Source organism: Chironomus tepperi, unplaced genomic scaffold (genome assembly GCF_022539635.2).
Source record: "Chironomus tepperi strain 1889 unplaced genomic scaffold, CSIRO-AGI_Ctep_v1 contig_335, whole genome shotgun sequence".
NCBI classification, from domain to species: domain Eukaryota; kingdom Metazoa; phylum Arthropoda; class Insecta; order Diptera; family Chironomidae; genus Chironomus; species Chironomus tepperi.
In genome coordinates this window covers 3,082,717-3,096,829 of record NW_027226457.1, presented here as the reverse complement: position 1 = coordinate 3,096,829, position 14,113 = coordinate 3,082,717, and the positions used below count along the sequence as shown (strand labels likewise).

The 14,113-nt window shown below is 29.1% G+C and overlaps 2 protein-coding genes and 1 long non-coding RNA gene across 3 annotated transcripts; 1 reads left to right on the top strand and 2 right to left on the bottom strand.

The window, feature by feature from the left end:
* Positions 1 to 3,691: 3,691 nt before the first annotated feature.
* On the bottom strand, positions 3,692 to 5,323 carry Dolk (Dolichol kinase). Its single transcript, XM_070643872.1, has 2 exons — positions 5,193 to 5,323; positions 3,692 to 5,126 (listed from the first exon to the last, which is right to left on the bottom strand). Exons 1-2 carry the CDS (start codon positions 5,261 to 5,263, stop codon positions 3,770 to 3,772), a joined length of 1,428 nt encoding a protein of 475 aa, XP_070499973.1. The 5' UTR covers positions 5,264 to 5,323; the 3' UTR covers positions 3,692 to 3,769.
* LOC139093225 (uncharacterized) lies at positions 3,706 to 6,862 on the top strand. Its single transcript, XR_011544671.1, has 2 exons — positions 3,706 to 5,714; positions 5,774 to 6,862. It is a non-coding gene; the product is annotated as an uncharacterized lncRNA (long non-coding RNA).
* Atg8a (Autophagy-related 8a) lies at positions 6,395 to 9,235 on the bottom strand. The gene is made up of 2 exons (XM_070643874.1): positions 9,015 to 9,235; positions 6,395 to 7,400 (listed from the first exon to the last, which is right to left on the bottom strand). Exons 1-2 carry the CDS (start codon positions 9,102 to 9,104, stop codon positions 7,137 to 7,139), a joined length of 354 nt encoding a protein of 117 aa, XP_070499975.1. The 5' UTR covers positions 9,105 to 9,235; the 3' UTR covers positions 6,395 to 7,136.
* Positions 9,236 to 14,113: the final 4,878 nt, after the last annotated feature.

Here is a 14,113-nt window from a genome sequence, read left to right as displayed (position 1 = left end):
TGAATAATTAAGAATCATATTATAGGAATTGTGTTGTCAAATTCTTCAAGCTGAACTTCACTTTTAAAATAATCCAGGAAACTGCCGGCACATAGTTTTACAGAAAGTATTACAATTTTAGACAGCATTACTAATCCAATAATAATATGACAACCAGAAAATAAATTGAAAGCTTCAAATTAGTGCTGTATTCATGCCCTGAGAATCTTATTATTCAGCAGTAAACAACACCACATCATAGAAATAAGAAGAAAAATCTTGCACACTTCTCACAAATATAAAAAAGCTTAAAAATGATAATATTTTGGACATTTGTAGTATCTCATGACAGAATACAATCAAAACAAGTGAGCTTGTAGAGGAAGAAGGCAATTTCTTAATCAAAGCTTGCAAACTTATTAGCCTAATCTACACTCTAGATCTAGTGAGAATTTGTAGCAGCATAGAAAACTTTCTAATTGCATTGTATCCAGTATTCACAAACTAATTAAATATAAACAATAGTCATGTTTTGTTATTTTTTTGTACACTTGTTAATGGAAGTGAATTTTTCCAGACATAAGAGTCTCAATTATTAAACGAACTTGGATATCGGATAGGACAGAATTATAATACAAACATTAATATGTATATTTTTTTTCGCAAAAAACCGTTCAAAAGTCTAATAATAGAAATCCCATTGAATATTCTTATTTAAGGCAGAAACTTGAAATTTTATCAAATATTAGGTATCAGAGGAAAGAATCTGATACTTGAGCATGAATGATGAATGACTATTTACTTAAAAATTTGTGTGTGCCTTAATGCAAGCAAGTAAAACAATATCTATACATATTTATTTCATTTTTTTCCTGTGAAAATCGAATCTCATCCATGCTCCTTCATATACATCATATGTTTACATGTGATGGCCTTTAAAGTGATGGCAAATATACAGAAATAAAAGCATCACGTAGTGAAAAATCTCGTTATTCACATTAGTGCGTTCGTTCGGATTGTATGGAGCTAAGTAGTAATGAAATATGGAGAAAAAAAACTCCAATTGTATGGATCATGCGCATTAATGCTTCACTTTTTTCCGAAACTATATATTCGCTTCGTACTCATACAATTTTTTTTTCTTCTCCTCACACACACACACACAATTTATTTTATCTCATCTGAAGAATTTTTTTTTGTATGACGACGCCCTATCTAATGAAAATTTTCTTCTTTCTCACGGAAAATTTTTTTTTCCATGCATTGAAAATTAATTTTCACAAAAATTTGTCGATTCGTGACACTATGGACAATTGTTCACAAGCATTTTAAGGCACTTAATTAAGCCGCTAATCAGCATCCATAGACATGAGATGATTAATTTGATATAAAATATAATAATGAATGATGAAATTTTATACTAACCGAAAATTTTTAATAGTTTTTTGTGTGTGAATTTAATATTTATAATATTCCTTGAGATGCAAGATTGATTGATTGTAATTCTTAATTAACGTATGAGTTTATTCAGGTTTATATACTTTTTTTTTTTGATGGACAATGGCCTAATCAATTTAGAATTTAAATTTTTTTTCTATGTCTATATTGTGATTTTGGTAAGTGATCCTTTAGTAATTCTGTCTCTATATAGTTAATACCGATTTCTCTGCTTTTTTTGCAAAAAAAATGAGAAGTTTTTTTAATCTGTAGTAAAAAATCTTTCAATTGCCGTGTTTCTTTTGCTGGAGAAATCAATATTTTTCAACAAAAAGTTTTTGCACTTGTTTTATATTTCACATAAAATTTCCTAGTGATTTTAATCCTTTGCGGTAACATGAAAAAAGTCCTTTTTTTTTGTTCTCTTAACTTGGGTTTGGCTGAGCTTTGATTGATTAAAAATGTAACTAACTTTATACGACAATCACTTGATTTGTAAGTTGAGGATTCCTCTTTAATTAATTTTAAACTTTTTTATGTTTTCTTGGTTTTAAATTTTTTAATTTAATATTGAACACAATTTTTTCTCTTTTTTCCCGTTTTTCTTTTAATCTATTTCGGATCTTTTCACTAAAATTTTTCTTTTCGTCTTTCGAATCATGAACTTGACTTTTCACACATCAATTTTTTGGCTACATTGAGTCTCTTAGCGTTTAAATTTAATTTAAACTTAATTATGGCTATCTTAATTACAACTTTATCAAACTTTGAATGAGGCTAATGCAAATTATTTCACAATATTTCACACTTTTCTTATGATGTTAACATTGTCCATCTACACCAGCCATTTTGAATTTTTTTTCACTTGACGATGAGCCTCTGCGACGTTGCCATGTTAATGATGTTTTATGCTTTATATCTTTCGTCTTATGCTTCTCATCTATTTTACCCTTTTAATACCATTTTTAATCATAATTCTTATTTTAATAATGGTAAACCGCTTAATTTATGGCCTAAAACTTGAGCTAGACTAGAAATTTAGTTCAAGTAATGTTAAAAGCTCGTCGATTGATTCAAGTTTAGTACTTTTTTTTATGGATCAGATCTGGAAAAAGGCAAACTTTTTGGAGCATAACGAGCTTTTTTCTTTTAAATTGATGAAAATTATTTTTCACATTTTCCTCATTTCACCATTTTCATATGAAAAATCATGTACATGGCAGATTATTTAGTTAAACTACTACACTTTTATATTTCTGATTTATGACTTTTTGATTGTAAATTCTGATCACAGAGTAACTCAATTTTAAATGTTTTGAAAGGAAACACTTGTTCCTTGAACTAAGTATGACTGTATATATAGTTAATTATAGTAGATAAATTGACGAATAAATAGAAATGTTGAATCGACTGAAGCTAACGTATATCGCATACTAGTAATTAACATGATTATCATTTAGCGTGATAATGAATATTTTTCTACTATTTGCTAGTGCAAAATTAAACATTATATAGAACCTCCTTCTTCTTATTCTTATTTCACTTATTAAGTGCCATTTAAAAAATTTTTTTTTACATACATTTTTCTACAAATTTCGTGCACTGTTTCACGATTTTCAATATAACTCACCTGTCCAAAATGAATTGGTAATCCTAATTTGATAACTTCTAATGGTTAAATCCTTTAAAAAGTGCTTAAAATAATCAAGCTGGATTTTTGAAAATTTTTTCGGCTTTTTTTCTTCACACTCCCAAATTTTTCTTCAATTGAATTTTTCGGCAATATTTGATCAATTTTCTCACTTTTACGATTATTTTAGCACTTTACACACCTTTTTGTCGCTTTTCTTTATAGTTTTATCATATCTGAGTTAGTTTAATTAATTTTTTTAACTTTTCTATTTGTTAAACGCTGATTTTTTCGCGATTCTCTCAGTTCTTGCCCTTTAAAACTATTCAAATATTTTCCAACCGTTACACTCCTCTGTTCTAAAATTACTGTTCTAAAGGCAATCTGCAATTCCTCACTTATTTGCAATATTTAAAGTTAATAAAATAATGATAATGAATCGACAGGTACAATAAGTTCATCAATATGCTGGAAAAGATGGAAAATGTTTGAGAACCTTTCAATTCCTTGAAACTGTTGTATAGCTTTCAAAAGCTGTTGAAGAGATTTGAATTCAAAATAACCGTTGGATGAAAGCTCATCGAAGCAATCTCGTTCAAGATAACGATAAATAGAAAGCAAAGGTGTCTTTGAGAAAAACAAGTGTTATCAAGGTTCAACAAGTATTTTTTTTATTATCACGTATTTAAAAAAATAACAACGATTCTCTTTATCATATTTAAATTACTTATACATCAAAATAATATACGTCAGTATGGGAAGTATTAAATTATCTACTTGATTAATGAACGTTTCAATAAGTGCATTTGAGATCACAGCAATGCCGCACAATGCAGCTAGTTTTAAATCTAATTGTAAAAATTCGATCGTGTAAAGGCCGTATATGAAAATTCCTTGAGCAACGATGCTTGCGATAGTTCCTTCAATCGATTTTATTGACTTGTTACTCCATTTATGTCTACCGATTTTACTTCCGATAACACTAGCAAACGTATCTCCAATGCCAACTGATAGAATACCCGAAATCAATGGAAGAAACTCGAATGATGTTGATCCAATCAAGTCACATGGTGAATTATGTATCCAAAGTGGCAATGAACAACCAATTAGTAAGTACAACGGAGTTAATGCAATATTTCCCGCATCTTGTTCATCAATAAATGATTGAACGCTAATTTCTAGTGCTTCATAAACTGGCCATAATTTAATGACTCGAGCGATCTCTAGAACAATGAGTACAGCCAAAATGACAACAGAAGCAATGTATAGAAAATGACATTGATATACAAGTCCAGGAATATATACTAGAACAATGAGTATGTGAAAAATTTTGCGCACTGCCGTTGTACTCTTTCGGTTCTTTTTAATTTGCCATGATACTGCAACACCGGCCGTAATCAAAAGCAACACATAGACTCCGACGATAATAATTCTTTCGATATCGTTAAATACGAAATTCCATAGAATTGTTATTGCATATTTTCCATCCAATGTCGTTATACATAATGTAAATGCGACGAAAAGTAAAAGCGGATAGAATAAATACCATGAACGAAATATTGGTATAAAGTGAGTCATGAATATTAGAAAAAGTACTCCAATTAAGCCTAATTGCAGAATCATGTTAAGTTGATCGTTCATTGTTTTGGCATCATCGATAAATGGCAGGATTAAGAAGCAGTTGTAGATGAAAATTACGAGTCCTTGGACGACAATTGTTGCTTCCCCAAATGTAAAGCATCTGGGCATTGCTTTTAATATGTACATAAGAGTCAAATAGTACACAATCATTATTACAGCTCCAGTGATGAAACTAAATATTAGATTTTGTCCCAATATTTGATTAATTAATATTGACGTTGTACATACTGGAACTACCTTTAATAGCAGTTTAGTCCAAAATGGTATTTGTTCGATGAATGAAAAGCTTATGAAAATCTCTATAGATTGCAACATCAGTCCGAATAATAAAGCCGTTGATAGCTCATAGTTAAATTGTATAGTCTTTGGATTTCTTATTATTGTCTGAAGATAAGCCAGGAACAACAGTGAACTCAACCATATTCCATGCGATGAATTTCTATGTGAATTAAGAATATTCGCAATTAAATTGTGAAATCATGGATGATTTTCATGTCCTTCATACCTCAGAATTATGTTTCGGTTTCTGCAGTTCAAATCCACTTTCTTCCACACTGACTGCACCTCCTCAGCCATATTTTTCCTTAATTAAATTGAATTAAATTCTTGTCAACATTAAGTTTTGTACTAAAATCAACATCACTGACTTTGAATTTATTAACTTTATCATTTTGTCTTAATTTGCAGCTATTTGCAACAATTAGTATATCATATTATTAGCAAATCATTCTTATGACAGGTATGAACTAGAAACATGAGTTCATTGAGACGATAAAATGAGAAAATTTGCTTTCAATTTTCATTCTTGTTCTAATTTTCCCACGGAAACATCCAGTAAACAACAAAAATTGGGCGCCGTTATGAACTTCAATCTTCCAGATTATGTGAACTTTTACAAATTTCTATTGATTGAGGAGATAGTTTTGGCTGACAATCCAGCAACAGTTCACTATGGGAGATGCAATGTCATTGGATATTTAGCTAGTCCGAACTGTATTCAATCAATTACGATTCCGAATATTGACAGGTAACAAATGAAATTCATGCATAAAAAAAAATTAAATCATTAAATAAAGTCTTTTGTAGAGAATATCAATTACCTGATGGAGCAATTAGTCTTAAAATACATGCAGAATTTCATCCCAAAGAGTATTTACATTCAACAGTCCAGCTTTATGGCGAAGTCAGACTTATTGAAAAGAACAGAGAAATGGCAGTTGAGAATTTTGAGTCATCGTATATTCTAATCCACAGACTACGCGAGCTACAAAGAAGTCTCGAGCTTGAAGAAGGAAAGGATAGAGAACCGAGTGGGACAAATGACAAAAGTATGAGTCTTCCTGTGCGAGTACGATTAGAGAAAGAACTTAATGCATTTGAAGATAGATATGAGCCTGTAATTTATGTTGATAGCATAAGACGTCTACCTACGGCACGAGAAGTTATGTTAGAGAATCTTAACTATAGATTGATAAGAGAAAAGGTCGATTCCGTTTTAAAAATGCGAAGTTGACATTTACTCTTATCAGCCTGGCTAATTCCTTCGAGACAGATGTGATTGACTCATAGGATATAAAGGCATAGCTTAATATTAATATTTATTGTTACCTAAGTCGTAAATAAATTGTGATGAGTACGTGTAAGTTAGACAATGCAAAAAGAAGGCTGATAAAGGCTGAAACAAAGTATTAGAATGCAACACAAAAGTAGTTTATTGGCTCATAATGAACCTCCTTTATTCGTAAATATACTACATTCATCATTAAAACAAATATAATAATAATAATTTTTCATTTGACATTATACTCATACTTAACTACCACAAAATGTGCAGTTATTCAAAAGAGAAGAAATTCCACTCACCAAAAAGTATTTATCTTGCAATTCATTCTTATTCAGGTTCATTAATTAATTTTTTTTTTATTTATTTTTAAGATTTTAAAATTTGTTAATTTTTTTTACTTTTTTTGTTGAAACGATTAAGAGCTTTTACTATTGAGAAAAATCAGAACTTGGAAAAAAGCATTCGAAATTGTCGTTAAAATGCATTCATATTATCTCATCAATCGTTTCCAATCACATTTTTTTTAATTAACATAATTAATTCTAAGGATTTTTTTTCACAAAAAAATTAAAATTGAAATAAAAAGTTGTGTGGGAAAAAAGCTAATCTTATTTACACTAAAGAAGAGTCTTGAACGTGGACATGTTCTATTAACTTTAATTTTTCTTTAGCATTAATAGATTAATTTAAGACAGACGTAGAATAATATAGAGAAATGATAATAATGATTATGGTATCATCGTTTGTTTTTTTTAATTACTAGTAATGATTCTTCACACATATAAGTTAATTATATTAAATATATATCTTTTTAATCATGTGGTTTACAGACTCCATTGAATCATCTCACAAAATATTTACTTGTTTTTGTGTGTCAAAGTCAAGTTAGTTACCATAAACATTTTCATCGGAGTAGGCAATGTACAAGAAGAAATCTTCTTCATGGTGCTCTTGATATAGACTTCCCATAGTTGCACTAGTTGGAGGAATCACATTATTAACGAAAAAGAATAATGCATCTTCTGGACGTAGATGAATGCGCTTGCGGATGAGGAAGTAGAATTGGCCGACAGTCAAGTCAGATGGAACTAAGTATTTTTTCTTGTCAAGATCTCCAATACGTGCTTTTGGTGCCTTTTCGACAATCACCTAAAAATAGACGAAAAGAAAAAAACAATATAAATTTTTTTGGTGAAAACAAGAACATCTTCGTAATTATATGCATTGCAGGCATGTATGTACATCAAGAAAACCAGAAATTTTTATTTGTCATTCACCAATGACATCAATCGAAATTTTTTCGCCTTTTATGTGTGGCTTAAAGCTTTAAACCTTTTTTTACTCTGACTATTGGACGTCATAAGTGAACAACCCCATAAATAAACACAGAAGATAGTCAGTTTTTGGGTAAGACAGTTCATAGACGCATATTACTTCATTCGAATGACATTGTTCTCTATGAACCTTATTATTCACCTTGAGACGCTATAATTACTGCGAATATAAAAGCTTTGACAATGAATTTAGTATCTTTAATTCCGTAAAGCTTCAAGTAAGTTCTAGGTGATTTTTATCAACAAATAATTGTGATAAATACGTTAAATGCGAATTAAAATTTAACGTATTTTTAACTTTTGAATATCAAAACTAGTCTAAAATTGAAAACCTTACAATTTCCAAGAACAATTGTACAGGTTTCAGAATAATTCAAAATTAAAAAGTTCGTTATGAATCAATTTGAACTAAATCCACTCAATCAAGCGATCAAAGTAGTCAACAATGCAAATTGAAATTTGAAACGACATGACAGTTGTCAACAACAATTAATAATGATGATCGTGAAAAAGTGAGAACAAGTTTAGCAAGAAAAATAGTTTAGAAAGATTTTTTTGGCATCAAATATGTTCGTCACTTATTAATTTTGCTATCTGCTCACGTTACGAGCACTTTTACGAAATAATAAATTTTTATTCATGCTCACTCGCTCGTGCTTATATCGTGTTGTTTATTTTTATTTATTGAAGAATCAGCAGGCAGAGAAACTTGTTTTCAAACAACACAAAGAGAAAAGTGTATTTGTAAAAATCATATGATTGCTACTTGAAGTAACTTTTTTTTTTGTATTGAACGGCAATTTTTTTACTTTTATGGAACGGCTGTATGACTCAATTTTTAAGGCATCATTGATAACTCCTGTACTGATAATTCAGCTGTGAATATATCGGTCAAAGAATTCCTTTTTGTAGATTATTATTTTTCCTATAAATTGCGTCGTCGTCTCTGATAATGAAATGACTATTTGTGTATTTGTTTACTACTTCTGTGTACGTCTTAATTTAACCCGAATAGAAATCAGGAATGAGAAGCTTAATTCCTTGGAAATGCAAAAGTTATGAACCATTTCGAATTAGATACATATGAAGAGGTATTGTACATGTATAGCTTATTATTATTATATTTGTACAGGCAGTTGTCTATGTATGATTTTTCTTTGATGCCAAACAACAAAGTTTTTGTTTTAATTAAACAAAGAGACTAAAGTTCTTTTTTGACCTTGATAGAGTTAGAGAATACTTGAAAATCAAGTTAATTATGCTAAATTTTGATCTAATTACGTCGTTTAATAATATTGTAATCGTTCCTTGAATGACTCATATGCGAATTTCGTAATAATAGTTAAGATTGATTTTTTCTTTTTTTGTCGACATTTTTCTTTTTTTGCAAAAAATTTCTGGTTATTGATTCCAATTTTATAACACTTACAGGCACTCTATCTGGATACTTCTTTCTAATTTTATCTCCTTCTGCTCTACGTTTTTCGAATGGATGTTCTTCTTTATATTGGAACTTCATTTTGCACTATTAATTTGTTTAAAATCTTTTTATACACTGAATATTTCAGAAAATTGCGTCTTTGTTTTCTATTATTCGTGACGGTCCACAAAATATGGGAATATCCACTTGCTAGCACTTTGTTATTATTGTCTTAATATAATGTGCCTACTGCGATTTTGTCATGGATTGATTTAGTTTACTTAAATTTTATGTCTTCTTCTTGACGATCAATTCTAGACTAATGGATGAGTTAGTTAAAGTTACAAAGAATATTTATAAAAAGGCCTTTGTTTATTGTTCTGAAACTTAAATTGGAAGTTCCTTTATTTTCTACAAACTTTTAAAATTTAAGTTGGCAGGTAAAAGTAGAAATAATTCAAAATGTCATTAAAATCTAATTTAATCGAGAAAGTGGGTCGTTCTAACTATTTCTGAAACTTTAAAGCAATTAAAGTCCTGCAACTTACCATCCAGGTACTCAAATATTGAGTTTTTCAATAAAAATTTCCATAATCATGTAAAAGCTCTTAACTGTCAAATTAAATTTGAATTTTTTAAACCGATTCGATGAAAAAAACTCCAACCACGTGAAATTTGAATTTAACGGTTTTTGGAAAATCATTCAAATTCTTAATATTAAGTTGAAGTCATTGAATTTACTGATCCAATTGATACATTCTAAGAACCTGAACTTCATTCTTAATAAAAATTCAATTTTTCACTTCGAATTACTAAAGAACTTTAAATATAGAACAAGAAGGAGTATTAAATGTTGAAATATGAGAATGAAATTGAATTGGCATTGACGGCATCAAATATTTTATGTAAAACTTATCATTAAATAGCCATAGAACATTGTTCAATTGCATTTATCCGATTATTGCCTCTTCTGCATTCCATTCAAATTCTCATCATTTTATTTTAATAAAGATCCATTGTTCCTATATATATTTAAAGGTTGGGAAATAAAGCCTTACGATGCTGAAAAATCAACAAAAAAAAGAATCTGTCACAAAATCCCAAACAATTCCATTTTCTGTATTTTCTCTTAAATCTCATTTACAATAATCGACAAGGAAAAATACATCACGTACGCTTCACACAGGCAAGCAAGGTGAGAGTGAATGAAAGATTAAAATGTTGACAAGTAAAAATGGTTCACCGGAGGCTTGATAATGAAAATAATAACAAGTAAATAAAATAAAAATATGCGATTGAAATTGGTAATTCTGTGGAAAAAGATTATCTCTTTACAGATACCTCTGTTGAATGTTCAAGTATGTATTCCGTGATTAATATTTATAGATCATGATCCTTTGTGATTTTACATGTCATTTCAACGGAATTTTAGAATTTGAATTTTTTGGGATGATCCAAGGTCAGTTGAACTTGAAATTTCAAATTTATTTTTATAAATTTTGCCCTAATTAAGCATTGTTCTCTAAGTTTTATAAAACTAAAAAATGAATTATAAAATTCTAAACATGAAAATCTATTCAGATCCTCCAGATCAAAGCTAATTAGCTTAAAAACCAATTTTCTAAAATCTCATGTCTGCGAAAAAACGACAAAAAATTCAAAATTTGAAAATACGTTAAAATGTAATGATTAATGAAAGCTCAATGAAGCTTTGTGGATCCAAAAATAGCAACATTGAAATCATGTTTATTTGCTAGACAACATGAAAAATGATTCAAAAAATGTCATCAGGCGATTTACCTGTAAGCATGACGTTAATTGAATTTCCGAAGAGTGGGAAATGAGAGAGAGTAATAAAATAGCATCATTTTCCACTGAGTCGTGGAGATTTCTTTTTTATTCCAATGTTGTAAATTGAGATATATAAGAATGCTTTATTTTAAATAATTCCATGTACGAGAAATCTAAATGGATATAAATAAACAAGATGAAAATGTTTTCACAGTCTTAAATTGTATAAATAATGGATCAACACGTGGTTGTTGCAAACTTTTTCCTTTCCCTTTTACTTCTTATTCCCCCCGCTTGCTTTGCTTTGCCTTGCTTTGCCTCCATCTGAATGTAGAATATTTGGCAATGACTCAAAAGAATCTTCTAATTCAGACTTGACTGACTTGACTAATGAATTTTATTCTATTTTTAATGTCATTCATTAAAATTGTTTTCCTCTCTTTCTATTTGTATATCTGACTGTTGCTCCTTCATATTAAGTGATTGTAAAAAAAAACTTTTGTTTTCGTAAAATTTATTTTTATTCAATCTTTGACTTTGCAACTTGTCGTAGAAGTTATTCCTTAAATAGAACCTTTTTACGTACATATATTGTCTATTACAGAAGTGTCGATTAATATATTTAGAATTCTATTTACTTTATTAATAATTCATGGCAAATAGCAATTATTTTTATGGGATTTATAGCCATAATTAAGAGATTTCTTCTGTTTCTTAAGAACTTTTCTTGAAGTTCGGCGACTTTTTGCGTAGTTTTGTTGCTCATTTAGTTTTATGCTTCTCTCAAATGTTTTCTACTCTTTAAATTCTAAGCTCTTACTATTTAATGTTGACTATTTTTTGAGATAAACATGATGAATGTGTGACATGATTTGCTTTTTTGTCTGTTTTTGTTAGGATTTATGGGATTTTTTCAGGATTTTCTATGATTTTTCAGTTTGCCGGTACTCAATTCAAGCTACATACTCTGATTTTATGTTTATATGGTCATCAGCATTGATTTTAGTGCAATGCAAAGCAAAATATCAAAATGAAATTTTTAACGAATTTTTTAAATTTCAAATCAAAATTCGTATAAAACCTTACAAATTCCAAATCATTTGTAAAGTTTTAACTCTCATTCAAATTCAAAATAGTCGTTATGAGTCAATTTTTCTTAGAATTTCGTGGAAATTTGGCAAATAATTCAATTAATCACCTTGAATAATAGAATTGACAATGAGGTGAAAGGGAAGTTAATTAATCTATTTTTGGTGCTTATCGAAAAGCGCTTAATCATTTACATAAAACAATATTCGTCAACTGCCAAACTTTTTAATACAATATGTGAGAAAATTGAGAGTAATAATTTCTTTTCTTTTCTTCTTCTATAATTAAAAAAGGGTTTAAAAATAGTACTTAGCAAATTTTTCTTTATTTTATTTTGACATTTCGCTTTAAAATGCATATATAAAAAGTCCAATTGTCTCAGTCTCACTCCAACAAGTAACGAGTAAACAGCTCAACTGAAAAGGAAATTAATTTGAGAATAAATTAACTTAATCAATAAATCAATAATTGTAAGTTGTAATAACAAGTGAGAAAAATCAACAACAAGTTAGTGAGAATCTCAACCACGATGAGGTTCACAAGATGTGACATGTTGTAAAATTTATTTAAAGTCTGAAATATTTATGAGACTTCTTTCTCGCATACATAAGAAAAATACTAGATGCGAAGAGATTTACACCTCAAAAATAGAGAATTTATTTGGGGGTCCTCGGTTTGAAAAATATCAAGTTTTGATTATTCACTGAAAACTGTTGAATGGTTTTGAATTTAAAATTGCAAAATTCATCCAAAAATAGAATTATTCAAACAGAAGACCCCCTAAAATAACTGACAAAACTCAATTTTCTTCTAGCAAGATGCCTTCAACAATGTTCCGTGACTACCTTGAAATGGTTGTTGGATTCAACGAACCAATTGAGAAGAAAGCCAAGTTCCTCAACTCATACTTGGGCGGATTATCAGGAAAGATTGACATCAGAGCCCAAGAGAAGACACCAGGAAATTACACACTTGCATGCCGAGGACCAGTTGCTGAACGCATTAGAGACTCAAACTACCATTACACTCCACTCTCAAAGAACATTTATGGTCTCACACCAAGAAGAATTACTGCTAAGATGCAAAGAGAACAAGAATAAATGAAATTATAATTTGAAATCAAAACATCTCAATCATGATTATCATGGCATGATTTAAAGATAAATTATAACTTTATTATTTATTTATTCTTTATTCTCGACAATTCTTATTGTTTTTTTAGTGTCTAACAAGTCTTCGATTTTTGGATCTATTCACATAAAGCACATGTCTTAACCCAAAAATTAATTGCATTCATCTGAAGCATTAAAGCCTCAAAAAAAGACAACATCTTCATCTTATGAATCTCATTTAAGATTCTTTCAACAAAATTTTTAATTTTACATTTCCTACATGTCAACTTGTATATGTTGTTATGCAAGCAGCTACATCTATTCTTATCAGATAATATCTTTTCTATATCGATTAATAGCTAAACAGCGCATTGAATGAACCACCAACATCATGACATTATCATCGCAATCGTGGAACTAGAAGCAAAATACATCTCTCATATATATATAAAGGAATAAACATTCAATCTCAGGCTTCTGTCAAAATCACGAAATATCAAACTCAAAGTTACATAAAAAATCACAGCCATATCACACAACATATTTTCGTCATGAAAAAAACGTGAACACGTGAAATCATGAATATCTACATCACGAATATGTTAAATTTTATTTTATTTTTTAATTAGAAATCTTCTTCCTTATTTTCCATCCACCAAGACCTTTAACTTTAAGGATGAAGAACTAAGATAAACATGAGGAGTCTAATTTATTTTAAGGATTTTAAAATTTGTTGAATAGAAAATTATATTTCATTCATAAGATAAGGAAATAAATAAATCTTTAATGTTACTATACAAACGAATTATTTTTGGGATCATTTAATTATATTAAATTATTATAGCCTGAATACAATTTTTCAGGAACACATCGAGTTCGAGGAAATGGAAAAGTCATGAAATTTGACTGATTTATCAGCAAAAGCCATGAAAAAAGCTTAAAATTATCATTTAATTTAAAGAAAATCAAGTTTTGAATTTTTAAATTTATAACGGTCAAAAAAAATTCAAAATTTGTCGTCTTCGAAATTTTTCGAACATTCTTAAACAAATTTGAAATTATTTTGACCGTTATTGCTGTCAGATTCAAAATTTTGAAAATTCAAAGCAATAATTC

Coding starts and splice junctions, on each gene's coding strand:
- Dolk (XM_070643872.1), bottom strand. CDS start 5,263: ATGGCTGAGGAGGTGCAGTCAGTGTGGAAGAAAGTGGATTTGAACTGC. Junction 5,127..5,192: donor AACCGAAACATAATTCTGAG/GTATGAAGGACA, acceptor TAATTCACATAG/AAATTCATCGCATGGAATAT.
- Atg8a (XM_070643874.1), bottom strand. CDS start 9,104: ATGAAGTTCCAATATAAAGAAGAACATCCATTCGAAAAACGTAGAGCA. Junction 7,401..9,014: donor AGTATCCAGATAGAGTGCCT/GTAAGTGTTATA, acceptor GTCTATTTTTAG/GTGATTGTCGAAAAGGCACC.